General features: G+C 42.4%; 2 protein-coding genes across 5 annotated transcripts in view; one reads left to right on the top strand and one right to left on the bottom strand.

Annotated features, from left to right (window-relative positions):
- The first annotated feature begins 4,760 nt into the window (after window positions 1-4,760).
- LOC123456519 (cyclic AMP-dependent transcription factor ATF-1-like) lies at window positions 4,761-12,140 on the top strand. Its single transcript, XM_045139858.1, has 3 exons — window positions 4,761-4,770; window positions 11,170-11,517; window positions 12,007-12,140. Exons 1-3 carry the CDS (start codon window positions 4,761-4,763, stop codon window positions 12,138-12,140), a joined length of 492 nt encoding a protein of 163 aa, XP_044995793.1.
- Window positions 12,141-17,041: 4,901 nt separating this feature from the next.
- The window catches only part of Rgn (regucalcin), a 33,245-nt gene continuing 30,122 nt past the window's right edge, over window positions 17,042-20,164 (bottom strand). For 3 of the 4 annotated variants that reach the window (XM_045140622.1, XM_045140623.1, XM_045140621.1), the window contains 2 exons: window positions 19,585-19,739; window positions 17,042-17,904 (listed from right to left, as the gene is read on the bottom strand). In XM_045140622.1, coding sequence (XP_044996557.1) covers window positions 17,854-17,904; window positions 19,585-19,739 — 206 coding nt within the window. In that variant the 3' untranslated portion in view covers window positions 17,042-17,853. The remainder of the gene's footprint in view (window positions 17,905-19,584; window positions 19,740-20,164) is intronic. The other variant, XR_006634615.1, reaches the window with a different exon arrangement.

The raw sequence follows: 20,164 nt of genomic DNA, 5'->3' as shown, positions 1-20,164 counted from the left end.
TTGGGTATCTTCATTGGAGATTTCTAGAACTGCCTGCAGCATGGCTTTTTCCAGCTTTCTGTCAGCTGGTCTACATGGAGGAGGTTGAAGGTCAGCTCCTGCAGGGTTTCTCAGTGACCTTGCAGCCCAAGTATGTGGAGTCTTCAGCAATTGGGTCTTAACCATCTATGGTGGTTTGCTTCAGGTGTCCCCCATAAACTTAGGTGTTCTGAATGCTAGGTTCCCAGCTGATGGAGATTTAGGAATTAATGCGTCCTAGAGGCAGTGTATTGTTGGGGGCGGGCTTATGGGTGTTATAGCCAGTTTCCCCTTGCCAGTGTTTAGCACACACTCCTGTTGCTATGGTCCACCTTATGTTGGCCAGGGAGTGATGTCCACTCTCTGCTCATGCCATCATTTTCTGCCATCATTTTCCCTGCCATCATGGAGCTTCCCCTCAAGCCTGTAAGCTAAAATAAACCTTTCTCCCACAAGCTTAGTTGGGTGATTTCTACCAGCAATATGAACTTGACTGCAACCCCATTTATTCCTGGTTGGAATCCAAGAGCCTCGGTGATGACCAGTAATGTTTTGGAGGCATCAGGGACCTCCGTGGCCAACAACTCACTGGAAGGTATCCCATCCCTGGCACTGAAAATTTTATAGTAACAATCTATGGCTCCTGAGTGTTCCATTGTCCAAAAAAGTAGGTTTCCATATGACTTATTTATATCCTCTTAGATTTTGATTAGTCCTCCCTCCACCTTTCCTCTACTCAGTCTGACTTCACTTAGGCCTTTTCACCTCCATTAATCTTTTCTTCTACTTACATATATACAATGCCATCTTTTTATTTATTTGAGAGAGAGACGGGGAGAAAGAGAGAGAGAATGGGCATACCAGGGTCTTCATCTGCTGCAAACAAACTCCAGATGAATGCACCACCTTATGGATCTGGCTTACATGGGTCCTGGGGAATCGAACCTGGGTCCTTGGGCTTCACAGAAAGCACCATAACCACTGAGCAATCTTGCCATCCATTTTTTTTTTCTAGGTAGAGTTTCACTCTAGCTCAGTCTGACCTGGAACTCACTTTGTAGTTCCGGGCTGGCCTCGAATTTACAGAAATCCTCCTACCTCTGCCTGTTGAGTGCTGGGATTAAAAGCATGTGCCACCACACCTGGCTGAGACACAGTTTTTATTAAAGAAATGGACTAGTTAATTTGGTGGAAGACATTTCAAGACAGGATAGCATTCAAGCTACAGAATAACACAGTTCTCTGTTTTTGTTTTTCCTTGAGGTAGGATCTTGCTGTAGCCCAGGCTGACCTGGAATTCACTCTGTAGTCTCAGAGTGTAGTCTTGACCTGGCAGTCCTCCTACCTCTGCCTCCCAAGTACTGGGATTAAAGGCATGTGCCATCACACCTAGCCAAAAGCTCACAGTTTTGATCCAGCAACTGGCAAACTCTGCCCTTTGGTGAAGAAAGGAGCACAAGTGAATTTAAAGTTGTACTCAAGGCAGGCATAGACAAAACAGTTGTAAGGCTGGGTGTGGGGTCAACATGCCTTTAATCCCAGTACAGCACTGGGGAGGCAGAAGTGGGAGAATCTCTGTGAATTCAAGGCCAGACTTGGCTAGATAAGAGGGAGACCTTTCCTTGATCCCCTCCCACCCCCAAAAAAGTAGTTATAATGAGTCAGAAAGCCATGGCCAAACTGTAGTGCTCTGTCTAATAATAGGGCTGCTTTTATCCAGTTTGTTAAACCTTATCTCAAAATGCAGCTACTTAAAAACAAAACAAAACAAACAAACAAGTAAACAAACAAAAACCTTTGTCAAGCCAAGCATGGAGGCTGAAGTGGGAGGATTAACTGTGAGTTCAAGACCAACCTGGGACTACATAGTAATTCCAGGTCAGCCTGGGCTAGAGCAAGACCCTATCAGGGGGAAAAGCGAAACAAACAAACAACCTTTGTCTAACTGCCCTCTGCACCTGAAATCTGCATGTTTTATTTTTATTTATTTATTTATTTGAGAGAGAGAGAGAGAGAAAGAGAGAGAGAGGAAGAGAGAGAGAATGGGCATACTGGTTAAGGCTTTTGCCTGCAAAGCCAAAGGATCCCAGTTTAATTCCCCAGAACCCACATAAGCCAGATGCACAAATGGGTTCATGCATCTGGAGTTCATTTGCAGTGGCTGGAGGCCCTGGTATGCCCATGAAACCCTTGTTTCATGCCCTGAAATCAGCTTGTTACTAACAGTTCCTACCTGTGGCCTCAAATTGACAGAAAACTAAACCCACCAATAATAGAAAAGGTCAGAATTGGGCTGGAGAGATGGCTTGGCAGTTAAGCGCTTGCCTGTGAAGCCTAAGGACCCCGGTTCGAGGCTCGATTCCCCAGGACACACGTTAGCCAGATGCACAAGGGGGCGCACATGTCTGGAGTTCATTTGCAGTGGTTGGAGGCCCTGGTGCGCCCATTCTCTCTCTCTCTCTCTCTCTCTCTCTCTATCTATCTGCCTCTTTCTTTGTTGCTCAAATAAATAAATTAAAAAAAACTCAGAATTGATGTTGAACTGTTATAAATGCCTGGAGAGTCAGTGAGTATGTGCTCAAGCTTTGGAAGTTACTCCCTGGAGTCCATGAATAAATCTCTGATTCTTTACTCTGCCTCGGGTGCCTATTTTATGAGCAGCATTTTTCTGTAACAGTAGTTGTTAAATACAAGTGCATTTGAAAGGAGATAATTTGAACTTAGAATGCCATGGAAGGGTTTCCTTAATTGAATGCCATTTCCTAGGGAAGTGTTCTCTCAAGTTCAGCTGCCAAGGTGAACACAGGCCACAGATGTGGTAAGAAGGGGGCGAGACTACATGGTGCACTTACAGCAGAACTTGACAGCATTGCTCCCACAGTATTTTTTATTTCTATGTATTTATGTATTTATTTGAGAGAAAGAGAGAGACTGGAGACAAGAGAGATTGAGAGAGTATGGGTATAACAAGGCTTCTTGCTGTTACAGACTAACTCCAGACATATATGCAACTGTGGTGGTTTGATTCAGGCGACCCCCATAAACTTAGGTGTTCTGAACGCTAGGTTCCCAGCTGATGGAGATTTGGGAATTAATGCCTCCTGGAGGGAGTGTATTGTTGGGGGCGGGCTTATGGGTGTTATAGCCAGTTTCCCCATGCCAGTGTTTGGCACACTCTCCTGTTGCTATTGTCCACTTTATGTTGGCCAGGGGGTGGTGTCCACCTCTGCTCATGCCATCATTTTCCCTGCCACCATGGAGCTTCCCCTTGAGCCTGTAAACCAAAATAAATTTCTTTTTTCCACAAGCTGCTCTTGCTTGGGTGATTTGTACCAGCAATGCGAACCAGACTGCAACAGCAACAGCAACATGATGCATCTGCCCAGTGTGGCAATGCACACCTTTAATTCCAGTACTCAGGAGGCAGAGGCAGGAGGATCCTTGTGAGTTCAAGGACAGCCTGAGATTACATAGTGAATTCCAGGCAAGTCTAGGCTAGAGTGAGACACTACTTTGAAAAACCAAAAAACATATATATATTGTGGAAGACTCCACATACTTGGGCTGCAAGGCCACTGAGGAATCCTGCTGGAACAGAGCTGAGAACCTCCTCCATGTAGACCAGATGACAGAAAGCTGGAAAGAGCCATTCTGCATGCAGTTCAATGGGAGAGAGAAATCGCCAGTGAAGATACTCAACAGTGGACACTGCAAGCCTTATATTTGGCCAGCTAGACCAAATGAGCCAACAGGTACAATAGTGGCCCGTCTGTTATGAGGAAACCAACCACCCTCTAATTGGACTGGAGGCCTGCTCCATGGGAAGGAATACATCCCTGATACTGAAAACCTACAACAGGGGTAGTCACAAGCCCTAGGGGTGTAATGTCTGCTGCTGTCTGGCTAAATGTATATATTATGCTCACCAAACTGCCCAGTAAGCATTTCTCTTAATGTTCATACCCTTATGTTAATGCTACTCTCACTTTTGGTAAAGAATCTTCTCTTTTCAGATGGCAGTGACCTTGGGACAACTCAGAAGGTATCACGGTGCTGGAAAGAAGTGACCGCAGTGCTCAGTACTGTAATATCTCTATCACACCTTCCAAGGCTCAGGGTCTAATGCGGAAGAGGTGGTGGAAAGAATGTAAGAGCCAAAGGAAGGGTAGGATTCCTTACAATGTGCTCACTCCAGACACAAAATGGCCTGGATATCCATGACCTCACAGTGCCTGACACTACCTACACAAGACCATTGTAATAAAAAGAAAAGATCATGACATCAAAATAAAAAATAGACTGAGATGGGGAGGGGATATGATAGAGAATGGAATTTCAGAGGGGAAGTGGGGGGGAGGGATGGTATTACCATGGGATTTTTTTTTTATAATCATGGAAGATGTTAATAAAAATTTTTAAAAAGCTGGGCATGGTGGTGCACTCCTTTAATCCCAGCACTCGGGTGGCAGAGGTAGGAGGATCGCCGTGAGTTCAAGGCCACCCTGAGACTCCATAGCAACTTCCAGGTCAGCCTGGGCTAGAGTAAGACCCTACCTCAAAAAACCAAAAAAAAATTTTTTTTAAATTATGCATCTGCCTTTATAGGTGGGTACTGGGGAATTGGGAATTGAACCTGGACCAGCAGGCTTTGCAAGCTAGTGCCTTTAACCAGTGATCCATCTCTCTGTCCTAAGTATTGATTTTTTTGTTATAGACATGCAAAGTGCAAGAATGAAGGGGCCATGGGGCCTTGTAAGAAGGTCCCAAGAAACCACTCGTGTCCCTGAGAGCTTGCTGCAAGAAAATGTGAAAGTGAAGCCTAAGTTGCAATGAAGGCTCCACAGTGTTGGAGATGTTGGCATGTACCATGTTGTAGTTACCTTCTTATTGCTAGGTCAAATCACCTGACCAGTAGCAGCTTATGGCAGGAAAGAGTTTATAGATTCCCAGGGTAGTTTTGTCATGGTGGATGAAGCCGGCTCACTTCATCATACATCCATAGCAGAGAGAGGAACTAGCAGCCGGAGCTCAAACTGGTTCCAAAGACACCCCAGTCACACACCTCCTCCAGCAGTATATGTTTGGGGGAGGATCTGAAGTCCAGTCTTGAGGTGTATGGAGAGAAGTTTGAGCTCTGGTTGGTTGTGCTTGATGGTGTTGGTGTTTGCTGGCTGTTTGGTGATGGCTCTCTGCTTGAATCTATGGCAGTGAGGCAGCTTCTTCTGCCACTGGTGATGTTTCCCCTGGAATTGATAAACCTGAAATAAACCCCTTCCTTCCATAAGCCATGTCTGGTTGGATGTTTGTCCCAGCAATGCAAAGTTGACTGCAACACCAACATATACATATGCATCCACACACATATGAACACGTATGTACACACTCATGAACACCACACGCACAAAAGAAATACAAATAATTTGTCTGGAATCTCAGAAGAAACTTTGGATTTTTGAATAGTGTTGAGATTGTTTATGAAGACTTTTAGAGATAGAATAAATGAATTTTTCATTATGAGGAAAAAAAAGGGAATATAGGAAACAAAGGTAGAATGTTCCGATTTAAAAAGGATGTGGCCGGGTGTGGTGGCGCACGCCTTTAATCCAAGCACTTGGGAGGCAGTGAATTCCAGGTCAGCCTGGGCTAGAGCAAGAACCTACCTCGAAAAACCAAAAACAAACAAAAAAAAGTGATATGTTTACAAGGTGGCACATGTGTGTGGAGTTTGTTTGCAGCGGCTGGAGGCCCTGTGTGGTGGTTTGATACAGGTGTCCCCATAAACTTAGGTGTTCTGGATACTAGGTTCCCAGCTGATGGAGATTTGGGAATTAACACCTCCTGGAGGCAGAGTATTGTTGGGGGCAGGCTTATGGGAATTGTAGACAGTGTCCCCTTGCCAGTGTTGGGCACACTCTCCTGTTGCTATTGTCCACTTGATGTTGGCCAGGGAGTGATGTCCACCCTCTGCTCATGTCATTTTCCCTGCCATCATGGAGCTTTCCCCTCTAGCCTGTAAGCCAAAATAAACCTCTTTTTTTTTTTTTCCCCACAAGCTGCTCTTGGTTGGATGATTTCTACCAGCAATGTGAACCGGACTGCAACAGTAAAGTGGTACCGAGGAGTGGGATTGCTGCTGGACACCTGACTGTGTGGCTTTGCCTTTTCAAGCTGATTTTCAAGAGGAATGTGGGAGGATTTGAAACCTTGGCCTAGATATGCCTTGCAGTGCTGTAAGTACAGCTTGATGGACTATTCTGGTCAGAGTTGAAAGGCCTGAATGCAGTAAGAACTATGGACTGTGAGGTTTGGCTTATGAGGGTGAGAAAGAGCTTTGCTTGGACTGGGCTAGCAGTTTGTGAGAGAAGCTTGCTCTTATACCCATGTCCTGAGAAGTTGTGCAGGGTTGCTTTGCGTAGAAATGAACTGGTGTGAGCAGAGGGATATGGCACAGAAAGAAAAATCTTTGGGTGAACTGCTGCCCATTCAGCTGCAATTGAGAGATTAAAATCTTTGAGATTGTGTCATCTGACCTGCACTGGGACAACAGAAAGAATATAGACTCTTTGGAAGGGGTCCGAGTGCTCAAGGAGTGTCCTGTTCTTCAAAACCTGCTTTATCTCCCCTCCCAGATTAACCAATTGGCACCCTACCTTGTATTATGGAGTATAAGAAATGCAGGAAAGAGAAGGTTGTTGAGTTTGTAACACAGTCATGTGTTTAGGAAATGGCCATGGGCAGTGTGAAGCAGGTTTGCTGGATGCCTGCATGGAGACCCCATGGGGCCATGGATTGCAGTGGAGACCCAGTGGAGATGCCGGGACCACGAGATGGCTGCTAAGGAAACCTGCCGGCCCCGATGAAGTTTTCCAGGACTGTGAGTAGCCTAGCTGGAGGGGTGGAATTGGAACTCCAGAGACTTGTTGCTGGCTAGAATTATTGGACTTGGAGATTTGTCACTGGCTGGAGTTGTTGGACTTGGAGCTGCAGAGTTTGATGTTTGCCCAGGTTGTTTTAAATCTTGTATTGGTTGAATATTTCTTTGCTATGCCCAATGCCATCTTTTGCAGTGTGAATGTTTATTCTGTGCCATTATGGGATTTTTGGGTATAATGGCTCTGTTAAAAGATCTTGGAGGGCTGGAGAGATGGCTTAGCGGTTAAGTGCTTGCCTGTGAAGCCTAAGGACCCCGGTTCGAGGCTCGGTTCCCCAGGTCCCACGTTAGCCAGATGCACAAGGGGGCGCACGCGTCTGGAGTTCGTTTGCAGAGGCTGGAAGCCCTGGCGCGCCCATTCTCTCTCTCTCCCTCTATCTTTCTCTCTGTGTCTGTCGCTCTCAAATAAATAAATTTAAAAAAAAAAGATCTTGGAGTATGGGGATGTTTGAACATCATTGGGATTGATAAAAACTATAGAGACTTTTAAAGTTGGACTGAATGCATTGTATTTTACATCATGTGTGGATATGAGTTTATGGGGGCGAGGGGAGGAATGTGGTGGTTTGATTCAGGTGTCCCCCATAAACATAGGTGTTCTGAATGCTAGGTTCTCAGCTGATGGAGATTTGGGAATTAACACCTTCTGGGGGGAGTGTATTCTTGGGGGCGGGCTTATGGGTGTTATAGCCAGTGACCCTTGCCAGTGTGTGGCACACTCGCCTGTTGCTATGGTCCAACTAATGTTGGACGGGGGGCAGGGGGCGATGTCCACCCTCTGCTCATGTCATCATTTACCCTGCTATCATGGAGCTTCCCCTCAAGCCTGTAAGCCAAAATAAACCTCTTTTTTTCCCCCAGAAACTGCTCTTGGTTGGGTGATTTCTACCGGCAATGAGAACCTGACTGCATACCCTAGCATGCCCATTCTCTCCCTCTCTCCCGCCCTCTCTTCTCTCTAATAAATAAAATATAAAAGTGATGTGTTTGGATGTCAAGTTGACAAGGGGTGGACATGTAGTGATTAATCTTAATTGTTAACTTGATGGGACTTATAATCACTTAGAAGAGAAACCTTTGGTGAGTTTATGAGTTTATTATGAGGATATTCCACAGAGGCTTAACTAAAATGAAAAGACCCGCTCTGAATGTGTGTGTCATCATTCCATGGACTGGAGTCCTACACTGAATTAAAAAAAAAGAAAAAAAGAAAGAAAAACTGCCGGGCATGGTGGCACATGCCTTTAATCCCAGCACTTGGGAGGCAGAAGTAGAAGGATCACTGTGAGTTTGCAGCCAGCCTGAGACTACATAGTGAATTCCAGGTCAGCCTGGGCTACAGGGAGACCCTGCCATACAATAAATAAATAAATTTAAAAGCTGTGTGTGGTAGCAAACAGCTTTAATCCCAGAACTCGGGTGGCAGAGCAGGAGGATTGATGTGAGTTTGATGCCAGCCTGAGACTACATAGTGTATTCCAGGTCAGCCTGGACTACAGTGAGACCCTACCTCAATCTCCCATCCCCCAAAAGGTTAGCTGGGCATGGTAATCCCAGCACTTGCTGTGAGTTCAAGACCAACCCGAGACTACATAGGGAATTGCAGGTCAGCCTGGACTAAAGTGAAAAACTATGGGCTATGTTGTAAAACAAAACAAAACAAAACAAAACAAACAAACAAAAAGGTGAAGTACCAGAATTCTTCATCTCTCTTTGCTTCCTGATTGTGGGCACAACGTGATTGGCTACCTTACATTCCTGTTTCCATAGACAAGAGCTGTTCCCTCCACCATGCCTTTTTTTTTTTTTTGAGGTAGGGTCTCATTCTAGCCCAGGCTGACCTGGAATTCACTATGTGGTCTCAGGGTGGCCTCGAACACACGGTGATCCTACCTCCATCTCCTGAGTGCTGGGATTAAAGGTATGGACCACCATGCCTGATTTAAATTGCTCTTTTTTTTTTTTTTTTGGTTTTTCAAGGTAGGGTCTCACTCTAGTCCAGTCTGACCTGGAATTCACTATGTAGTCTCAGGGTGGCCTTGAACTCATGGCGATCCTCCTACCTCTGCCTCCCAAGTGCTGGGATTAAAGGCATGCACCACCATGCCCAACTGTGACTTAAATTGCTTTTTGTCAGGTATTTCCCACAGTTATGAAAAAAGTAAGGAATACAGGTGCCAGTATTCTCAAGTTATTTCACAAATTTGAGTGGAATTCCAGTTAAGAATGTAGCAGGTATTTTTTCCTGCATTTTAAGAAAAAAAATATATATAATTTTTTATTTTTTCTGAGGCAGGGTCTCGCTGTAGCTCAGGCTGACCTGGAAATCATTATGTAGTCTCAGGGTGGTCTCGAACTAAGGGCAATCCTCCTACCTCTGCTTCTCAAGTGCTGGGATTAAAGGCATGTGCCACCACACCTGGCTATTTTTAAATTAAATTAAATTTATTTATTTGAGAGAGAGAGGAGAGAAATAGGCAGGTAGAGAGAGAGAGAATGGGTGCACCAGGGCCTTCAGCCACTGTAAATGAACTCCAGATGCATGTGCCCCCTTGTGCATCTGGCTTATGTGGGTCCTGGGGATTGATATTGGGTCCTTGGACTTTGCAGGCAAGTGCCTTAACCTCTAAGCCATCTCTCCAGCCAGATTTAAGAGTTTATAACAGAGCCAGGCGTGGTGGCGCATGCCTTTAATCCCAGTACTCAGGAGGCAGAGGTAGGGTTTCTGGGAGTTCGAGGCCACCCCAAGACTACATACATAGTGAATTCTAGGTCAATCTGGGACAGCACAAGCCCCTCTCTCAGAAAACCAGGAAAAAGAAAAATTATTTATAATGGTAATGCTGGTTCAGTGGTAGAGTATATGTTTACCATGTGCCAAAATCCAATTTCCAGCCTCAAAAGTTTAATTGATAAATTTATTGAAGGTAGCCAGGCATGGTGATGCGCAATTTTAATCCCAGCACTTGGGAGGCAGAGGTAGGAGGATCACCGTGAGTTCAAGGCCACCCTGAGACTACAGAGTGAATTCCAGGTCAGTGTTGACTAGAGCAAGATTCTTGTTATTGAAGGCAAAACTAACTAAAACAGTTAAACTCTTAAAAATTTTTTATTTATTTATTTATTTTTGCAAGCAGATAGTGGGAGAAAGAGAAGAGAGACAGACAAAGAGAATGGGCGCACCAGGGCCTGTAGCCACTGCAAACGAACTCCAGACACATGTGCCCTTTGTGCATCTGGCTTACGTGGGTTCTGGGGAAATCAAACCTGGGTCCTTTGGCCTTACAGACAAGAGTCCTAGCCACTAAGCAATCTCTAGTCCTAAACTGCTTTGAAAAAGAACAAAGCTGGAAGCTGGGAATAGTGACTCATAACTGGAATCCCAGCAGTCAGGTGGCCGAGGAAAAAGATCCTTATGAGATCAAGGCTGGTCTGGACTACAAAGTGATAATCTGTCTCAAAACACAAACAAACAAACAACAAAACAAAACAAATAACACAGTAGAAGAAACTACCCAATTTGTGTGAGTGTGTGTTGTATGGCTAGGGATCAAACCCAGGGCCTTATGCAGGCTACCCATACCTTCTACTACTAATCTACAGTTTCACACTTCCCAATTTTTTTTTAAATGATTTACTTATTTATTTGAGAGCGACAGACACAGACAGAAAGACAGAGGGAGAGAGAGAGAGAATGGGCGCGCCAGGGCTTCCAGCCTCTGCAAACGAACTCCAGACGCGTGCGCCCCCTTGTGCATCTGGCTAACGTGGGACCTGGGGAACTGAGCCTCGAACCTGGGTCCTTAGGCTTCACAGGCAAGTGCTTAACCGCTAAGCCATCTCTCCAGCCCACACTTCCCAATTTTAAAGCTAATGTAGGACAGAAAACAGATCAGTGATTTCCTGGGGATGGAGCAGAGGCATGCTGAGGGGCCAAAAGAAAGGACTGGACAGGTTCATTCTTTTGTTTGTGGTATTGGTATCAAGACTATGTACGTATGTATGCATGCATGCATATTTGTATATTTAAATATGTTCAAGCTAATTATAACTCAATAATGCTACTTAAAAATATTCTTAGTCCCTGGCCTGGTGTTGATCATGCTGCCACTGGTGGCCCGGCCGGCCCTCCTGCTGGGAAGTGAATTTAGATCCACCTGAGAGGGGGAGCAGACCATTCCTGCCCCGGGCGGGATCCTAGCAAGGCGCTCTTTTTACAGTTGCCATTGCCCCAAATGGAGCCTTACAGTTGGGCCGTCCAGGCACAGATGGAGTACAGGGACTACAGACATTCACCATGACAAATTCAGGCAATCCTCAGCAAGGCACATCTCTCCAGTGTGCACAGAGCTCTGATGGACAGCAAATTCTTGTGCCCAGCAACCAGGTGGTTGTGCAAACTGCATCAGGAGATGTGCAGACATACCAGCTCTGCACCAAACCATCGGCAATCTCGCTGCCACAAACTGTGGTGATGACGTCTCCCATGACTCCTACATCCCAGGCATGTAGGACAGATGACTCCCAATTGAAAAGAGAAATAAGATTGATGAAAAACAGAGAAGCTGGGGCTGGAGAGATGGCTTAGTGGTTTAGGCGCATGCCTGCCAAGCCTAAGGACCCAGGTTCAATTCTCCAGGTCCCATGTAAGCCAGATGCACATGGTGGCACATACATCTGGAGTTCATTTGCAGTGGCTAGAGGCCCTGGTGTGCCTATTCTCCCTCTCCCTCTCTCTCTCCCTCCCTCACTCTGTCTCTAATAAATAAATAAGTAAAAATAAATCTTGGGCTGGAGAGATGGCTTAGTGGTTAAGTGCTTGTCTGTGAAGCCTAAGGACCCCGGTTCGAGGCTCAAATTCCCCAGTACCATGTAAGCCACATGCACAAGGGGGTGTGTGCATCTGGAGTTCGTTTGCAGTGGCTGGAGACCCTGGTGTGCGCATTCTCTCTCTCTCTGCCTTTTTCTCTCTCTATTGATCTCAAATAAATAAATAAATAAAAATAAACAAAAAATTTTAAAAAATATTTTAAAAAAGAGAGAGAAAGAAGCCACTTGAGAATGTCAAACAAAACAGAAAGAGTATGTTAAATGCCTGGAAAAACGAGTTGCAGTCCTGGAAAATCAAAATAAAACTTTTATAAAAGAGTTAAAAACTTTGAAGGATCCTTATTCTTATAAAAGTGTTTGATTTTTTTTTTTTAAAAAAAGTATTTTGTGGACTGGCTCAAAAATTAGATGGATTACAAAGCAGTGGATTTTATAACTTTATGTGACCTGACGTCATTGTGCCACAAATTTCCATTAAGTAAAAAGCTAACATTAGTAAGAATACTACAGTTTGCATCTTTAAGAAACAGTTGTCTATAGGGTCTTTTACAGACTGTAAACCCTAAGTCAGGCTATCAGAAAAATGACCATCTGCTTTTATATTTTTGTTTTCTACTTTTAAAGCTTAATGCTACCAAAAAAAATCACTTGTCAAAATTTGAAGTTTATGTTTTTCTCGGTTGGGCTGTGTTTAAGCAGCCCCCATAACACCCGACACAGGCTGCAGCTGGTAAAGCACATGAGGCCACAGCTCATTGGGTTTGGTTTTCACTTCCTCAGGGAAGAATCACAGGCGACCATGTTTAAATGAAGATGGTAGGACACTGAAGAAGCTAAGAAAATAATTGAATTTTATAGCACTATTTTCAGAGTAAAAAATAATCATTCTAGTTTTTCAGAATTCCATGTGATTTGAACTGTTCAGTATTGTCTGAATATTAATTAGTACTACCAACAACCATGGTAGAACAGCTGCTAGTCTAGTAAGGAGACTGATGTTGCACTAGAAAGATTATTCACATTTGAGTTCATTACTGACTTCATAGTCTGTTCCTATAGAAGTATTTTTCCAGGCTTGCAACTATTCCCACATACGAGTTTCCCCTTCTGTTAGGGGAAGCTAATGTTAATGTTCCTTTACTGATTATGAAACTTGTCCCCTGAAACTGGTTAAATTTGTTTAATAGTTAAGTGATTATAATTGCTTGCTCAAACAAAAATTTGTGAGACCACAATGGGTATATGATAACAAGAGAATGTCTAAAAGGCATGTGCTGCTTTGGAGGCAGAGAGAACATGTGTATAGAAGCTTTCAGTCTTTATTATATAGTGTTTAGTGTGATGCTATTCTTGGAAAAATAGCAGCCCTTTTGATAAGTTGTATGCATAATCATATAATATGTAATGTTTCATTTATAAGCTGCCTTCAACACATGCTTACCATTAGTGTTTTCTCAAAGTATAGTAGTATGTTTTCCAGAATTTCACTATATGCTTACAGTAAATAGTTCTAGCTTGTTGAAATGTTGAATTTCTTGTTGGTTTCTTTTTAATTATATGGCACATATAGCAAGCCTGAAAGACATTATAATCATTTTTTTACAGGGTGAAAATTTAGAAAGATTGTGTATGAGAGCCTATATATTTTATCATTATCATCTTTGATTAGGGCTTTTTTATTACTATTTAACAAATGCTACTTCCAGTTAATGCCTGTGGCCCTACTAAATTTTAAGGGACCAGAAAACTTTTAAAAAGTTTTACATCTTACTGTTGTAACCAGTTAAGTATCATCTTTGGGTTGTCCTGAAGTATTAATTGCATAGAAACTTTAGCAAGCATAGTTGGCAGGATTATTAAGCTGAAACTTGCCTAAATTTGTATTTGAATGTTAATAGAAATGCATAAGCAAGATAAAATTTAAGGTGGCCTAAAAGAAAAGGATGCTTAGCCTTTGTAAGGACTCTCCTTGTTTGACTTACCCCATTTTGCCATTAAATGAGGACAGATTACCTTAAAGCATGTTAAATTGGTCTATATTACATGGAGGATTAGTTGTATAATTTCACTGAAAATCTTAGCCTAAAAGGAATTGCATTAACTTGTGGTCAGCACTGATTGAAATGTGACTAGTGAAGAGGCGATCCTAAAGCCTGATTCATCTCTACCCATGCTATCATAGGTTTCTGAGGTAAAAGCAGTCCTCATCTAGTGGTATTATACTTGTATCCAGAATACTGTGTTAATTAAAAAATTGCTATGTTAAAAAAAATCAGATGGATTTCTTTTTAGTGGAGTTTTATAAAGTTTTTTTTTTAAGTGAAGCTAATTTTTTTTAAAGATTTTTATTGATTTATTTGAGAGTGGCAGAGAGAGAAAGAGGCAGATAGAGGGAGAGAGAGAGAATGGGCGCACCAGGGCTTCCAGCCTCTGCAAACGAACTCCAGACGCGTGCGCCCCCTTGTGCATCTGGCTAACGTGGGACCTGGGGAACCGAGCCTCGAACCGGGGTCCTTAGGCTTCACAGGCAAGCGCTTAACCGCTAAGCCATCTCTCCAGCCCTAGTGAAGCTAATTTTTAAATATACATATATTTTTTAATTTTTTATTTATTTATTTTGAGAGCGACAGACACAGAGAGAAAGACAGATAGAGGGAGAGAGAGAATGGGCGCGCCAGGGCTTCCAGCCTCTGCAAACGAACTCCAGACGCGTGCGCCCCCTTGTGCATCTGGCTAACGTGGGACCTGGGGAACTGAGCCTCGAACCGGGGTCCTTAGGCTTCACAGGCAAGCGCTTAACCACTGCGCCATCTCTCCAGCCCTAGTGAAGCTAATTTTTATTTAGGCTTTTGCAATGCAAAGGTAAGTAACTGTCTTTTTTCAAAAGACCTGGTCACAGGACAAAGTGGCAGATGGCCTTAAGAAGCTACTGGCACAACTGGGGGCTTTGAAAACAAGAAACATCCTCAAGAAGTAAGAAGTGAACTTCAGCAATTCAACTTTTCTAAATTAATCTAAAAATGGTATAGAAGATGCAATTTAGTAAATTGAATTTTAAAATCAATTTATCCTATAAGTTTGCATTTCTTACTTTTAGGGGGGATTGGCCTTTTTCAGTTGTATATGGTTGTATGGGTTTTTTTTTTTTTTTTTGGTTTTTCGAGGTAGGGTCTCACTGGAATTCATAATGTAGTCTCAGTTGGCCTTGAACTCATGGCGATTCTACCTCTGTCTTCCGAGTGTTGGGATTAAAGGCATGTGCCACCCCACCCAGCTGCATATTTTATTTCTACCAATAAATTCTAAATTACAAATGTAAAACAAAACTTGTTACATTACTAAATATATAAATTATGTGGTCTGATTGTGTATACCTGTTGTACTGTGAAGTCTTTTAGATGAGTTTTTAAAATCAAGTGTTTTGAGCTTGAGAGGATTTTTAAGAATGGGTTAACTGTTTCTGAGGTCTTTTCCTAAAAGGCTTGCAAGGTACATGAATGGAGTGGGATAATATTGTAACATTTTTTTTATCAGTAAAATGGAAAGCCACTGTAAACAAACTCCAGATGTGTGCACCGCCTTGTGCATCTGGCTAACGTGGGTCCTGGGAAATCGAGCCTTGAACCAGTGTCCTTAGGCTTCACAAGCAAGCACTTAACCGCTAAGCCATCTCTCCAGCCCCTGAATTGTTTTTTTTTTTTGATTCTACATGCTATATGACGTTGAATACCCATTACTTTTGTGCTTTAATAGAATGAAGGGAGCCGGGCGTGGTGATGCATGCCTTTAATCCCAGCACTCAGGAGGCAGAGGTAGGAGGATCATCGTGAGTTTGAGGCCTCCCTGAGACTACATAGTGAATTCCAGGTCATCCTGGACCAGAGTGAGACCCTACCTTGAAAAACAAAAAACAAAAGCAAAAACAAACAACAAAAAAATAGAATGAAGTATTTTCAAAAGCTCTGAAAATATTTTTTAAAACCTTCTGAAAATGCATACCAAAGCTTTCCAAGAGAATTTTACAACCAACTTCATGTAAGGGCTATCAGGTTCTGAGATAGAACAGTTAGATGAGGGAGTTTTACATTAGAGACTTTTGGAATGTAGTGAATGGTAGCTTTATAAGAGGGACTTGACAATATATTTTTATAGCTAATCTTTATAAATTTTAATGTTGAATTTTAATGATTATTTTAAATATTTTATGTAGTTTGTTTAATGAAAATCTGTATCACTTCTTTTTTATATTATGAGAAAGTTGTCAGATTGGCTAAAATTTGAAATTATAAGTTTTATGTGGAGATTATCTAAAGTTCAAAATGTCAGTTTCACAAGTGTTAAACTCTGTATTCTAACTTGTATACACCTTGAAACTGTACTGCAAAACTGTTGAGCTTGATTCATATTGTTGTCTGTGAGATTAAAGAATATTTGAGGGCTGGAGAGATGGCTTAGCATTTAAGCACTTGCCTGTGAAGCCTAAGGACCCCTGTTTGGGGCTCCATTCCCCAGGACCCACATTAGTCAGATGCACAAGGGGGTGCAAGTATCTGGAGTTCGTATACAGTGGCTAGAGGCCCTGGTGCACCCATTCTCTCTCTATCTGCCTCTTTCTCTGTCACTCTCAACTAAATAAATTAATAAAAATGAACAAAAATGTCCAGAATTTAAAAAAGAGAATATTTGATAAAACTGTTTTTTGAATGCAAAATATAATGCTTGACATCTTTCCATTATACTAACTGCAGTGAAAAGAGAAATTCTTAGCTGGGTGTGGTGGTGCACACCTTTAATCCCAGCACTCAGGAGTCGGGGGTAGGAGGATCACTATGAGTTCAGTCCAGCCTGAGATTATATAGTGAAATCCAGATTAGCCTGGGCTACAGCATGGCCCTGCCTTGAAAAAACAAACAAACAAAAAAGATAACTATATTCTTTTCAAATCAGGTATAGAAGTAGCACACATTTGTAATCCTAGCACTTGGATAGATGGATGCAGGAAGATCAGGAGTTCAAGGCCAGTTTCAGCTACATTGTGAGTCTAAAACCAGCCTGGGTTACATAGGATCTCAGATTAAAAAAAAAAAAAAGGAAACCAAAAAAATGTTTCCAATGTGATACATACCTTTCATAACTAGTAGGTGGCAGGTACAACCATGGACTTTTTCTACAGCATATTATATCTTCAGTCAGTATTTTAGTTTGCAAAATAATGTATAGGAAGAGTACTAAGAAGTAAATAAAGATCACTAACAAGGTAGATTAGTGTCATCGTATGCTTTATAAGATTATGATAAAACAAAAGAAACATAATTATAATAAATTATTACTAAATCTCTACACATTCATTTTTTCACGGTTTACAGAATAAAGAGCTAGTGTGGTCCCATTTCAACCCTCTTAAGCAATTTGCAATAAATCAGCAGGTTGATTGACAGTTGAACAATTTCTACAGGCTCTTTATAGAAGGCCTTATAGTGTGTTATTAAAACTAATTTGTATCCAATATTTTGTTTTCTTTTTTGAGGTAGGGTCTCACTCTAGCTCAGGCTGACCTGGAACTCACTATGTAGTCTCAGGGTGGCCTCGAACTCACAGTGATCGTCCTACCTCTGCCTCCCACCAAGTGCTGGGATTAAAGGTGTGTGCCACCACACTCGGCTTTATCCACTATGAAAAATGCTCTAAGTTTTAAAAGAATTTTAAACTAATGGTGCTAATCATATACCACGCCCTGTGTTCAATCTCCAGCACCTCTTCCAAATTGTCCATTAAAACAACCCTAGCCGGGTGTGGTGGCACACGTCTTTAATCCCAGCACTCAGGAGGCAAAGGTAGGAGGATCGCCCTCAGTTCGAGGCCATCCTGAGACTACATAGTGAGTTCCAGGTCAGCCTGAGCCAGAGTGAGACTCTACCTTGAAAAACAAAAAAACAAACAAACAAACAAAAACTTAACCCTGTTATAATATCATTGCCTCATTTTAAAAACTAGATTGAAATTTTATTGACTTCAGCCCCAGAATTCTCTAGTAGTTTTCAAATCCTCCTGTGATAGGATGGAAGATCTGTGGCTCACCCTGCATAGGGATAGGAAGCAATTCCTTTGACTCCAAGACCAGTTATCTGTTGAAAAAAAATAGAGAGAATTTCTGATAAGAATTAGTTTAGGGCTGGAGAGATGGCTTAGCGGTTAAGCGCTTGCCGGTGAAGCCTAAGGACCCCGGTTCGAGGCTCGGTTCCCCAGGTCCCACGTTAGCCAGATGCACAAGGGGGCACACGCGTCTGGAGTTCGTTTGCAGAGGCTGGAAGCCCTGGCGCGCCCATTCTCTCTCTCTCCCTCTATCTGTCTTTCTCTCTATGTCTGTCGCTCTCAAATAAATAAATAAAAAATGAACAAAAAAAATTAAAAAAAAAAAGAATTAGTTTATATGTATTCATCAAAGTCATTGTGATGAAGCCAGGCATGGTGGTGCATGCCAGTAATCCCAGCACTCAAGAGGATCACTGTGAGTTCAACAGACAGACTACATAGTAAGACTTTTTCTCAAAAAACTAAATAGGGGCTGGGAGAGATGGCTTAGTGGTTAAGATATTTGCCTGTGAAGACTAAGGACCCAGGTTCAATTCCCCACTACCCATGTAAGCCAGATGCACAAGTTGGTGCATGAACCTGGAGTTCATTTGCAGTGGCTAGAGGCCCTGGCATGCCCATTCTGTCTCTATCTGCCTCTTTCTCTCAAATAAATTATATATATATATATATATACACATACACACATATAGTGGCTAGAGAGATGGCTCAGCAGTTAAAGCACTTGCCTACAAAGCCAAAGACTTGGGTTTGATTCCTCAGTACCCATGTAGAGACAGATGCCCAAGGTGGCGGGTGGTGCATGAGTCTAAAATTTGTTTGCAGTGGCTAGAGGCCCTGGTGCACTCATTTTTTTTCTCTCTCTCAAGTAAATAAATTTTTTTTAAAAATATTTATTTATTTATTCATTGGGGCAGCAGAGATAGAGAAAGGGCATGACAGGGCCTCTAGCCACTGTAGACAAACTCCAGATGCATGTGCCAATTTGTGCATCTGGCTTACATGGGTCCTGGGGACTTAAACCTGGGTCTGTTGGCTTTGCAGGCAAGTGTGTTAACTACTAAACCATCTCTCTATCCCTTAAATATTTTTAATTTTTTTTGTTTATTTATTTAATTTATTTATTTGAGAGCAACAGAGCGAGAAAGAGGCAGAGAGAGAGACACAGCGAGAATGGGCGCGCCAGGGCCTCCAGCCACTGCAAACGAACTCCAGATGCGTGCGCCCCCTTGTGCATCTGGCTAACGTGGGTCCTGGGAAATCGAGCCTTGAACCGGGGTCCTTATGCTTCACAGGCAAGCGCTTAACCGCTAAGCCATCTCCTCCAGCCCCCTAAAATATTTTTAAAGGCCTCATATAAACCTTGTATAACAAAACAAATGAAAACAAAACTGAAGAAATCCAAGCCAGTTATGATTTATAATAATATTTTAGCCACATGTAATAATCCTTGAGAATTGCTTGCTTACAGATTTATAGTTCTACAATCTATTCACATATAGTCTAATTAGCCTGCACTTATGACTAACATGGATTTAAAATTAAATGTAGTTTTACCATTTTCCTACCTACAAAGAAGTATACTTATATTTCTGCTGGTTTTGCTTAGCTTAACATACTAATGGAATTAGGTTTAGGAAGTATGCAAAACCACCAAAAAATTGCTTACAGAGGACCTTCCACATTTCCCCAAAATAAAAGAGACACATTACCTTGAAAATTCCACCAGCCTCCGGTTGCCTCAAAAGGCTGTCAGGGTCCATCCCATCCCGGGCACAGGTCACATACATTTCAGAGTAATCTTTCCCTCCGAAGCAGCATGAAGTTGTTTTATCAACGGGCAATTTCACAGTTTGAAGTCTTTTCCCTAAATCACCAAATATTGTCATTGAATTTTAGTTCTAGTAATTTCCAACCTGTGCAATGCTTGTGGATCTGCGTAATACTAGAGAAGTTCTAAGAAGACTGGAGGCGGGTCAGAATTTATTCATTGTTGGGGGTTGATACAGGTTTCACTCTTCCCCAGTTCTCCAGTACTTACTATGTAGCTCAGGCTGGCCTCAAACTCACTATCCTCCTGCCTCACCCTCCTGAGTGCTGGGATTACAGGCATGTACTGCCAAACCTAGCTCTCACCTATGCACTTATTTTGCCATCCTGACAATTTATTTTGGACAGAAAGACCGCCACAGGAAAAGAAGTTCTGACCATAAAGTTTAGGCTATATAGCCTTTATTTCCAAAATCATCCAATTAAGACTACTGAATAAACACCTAACTGTATTAGTATTGG

This window comes from Jaculus jaculus, chromosome X (assembly GCF_020740685.1).
Source record: "Jaculus jaculus isolate mJacJac1 chromosome X, mJacJac1.mat.Y.cur, whole genome shotgun sequence".
In the NCBI taxonomy this organism is placed as follows: Eukaryota; Metazoa; Chordata; class Mammalia; order Rodentia; family Dipodidae; genus Jaculus; species Jaculus jaculus.
This window is presented reverse-complemented; position numbering and strand designations above follow the sequence as displayed.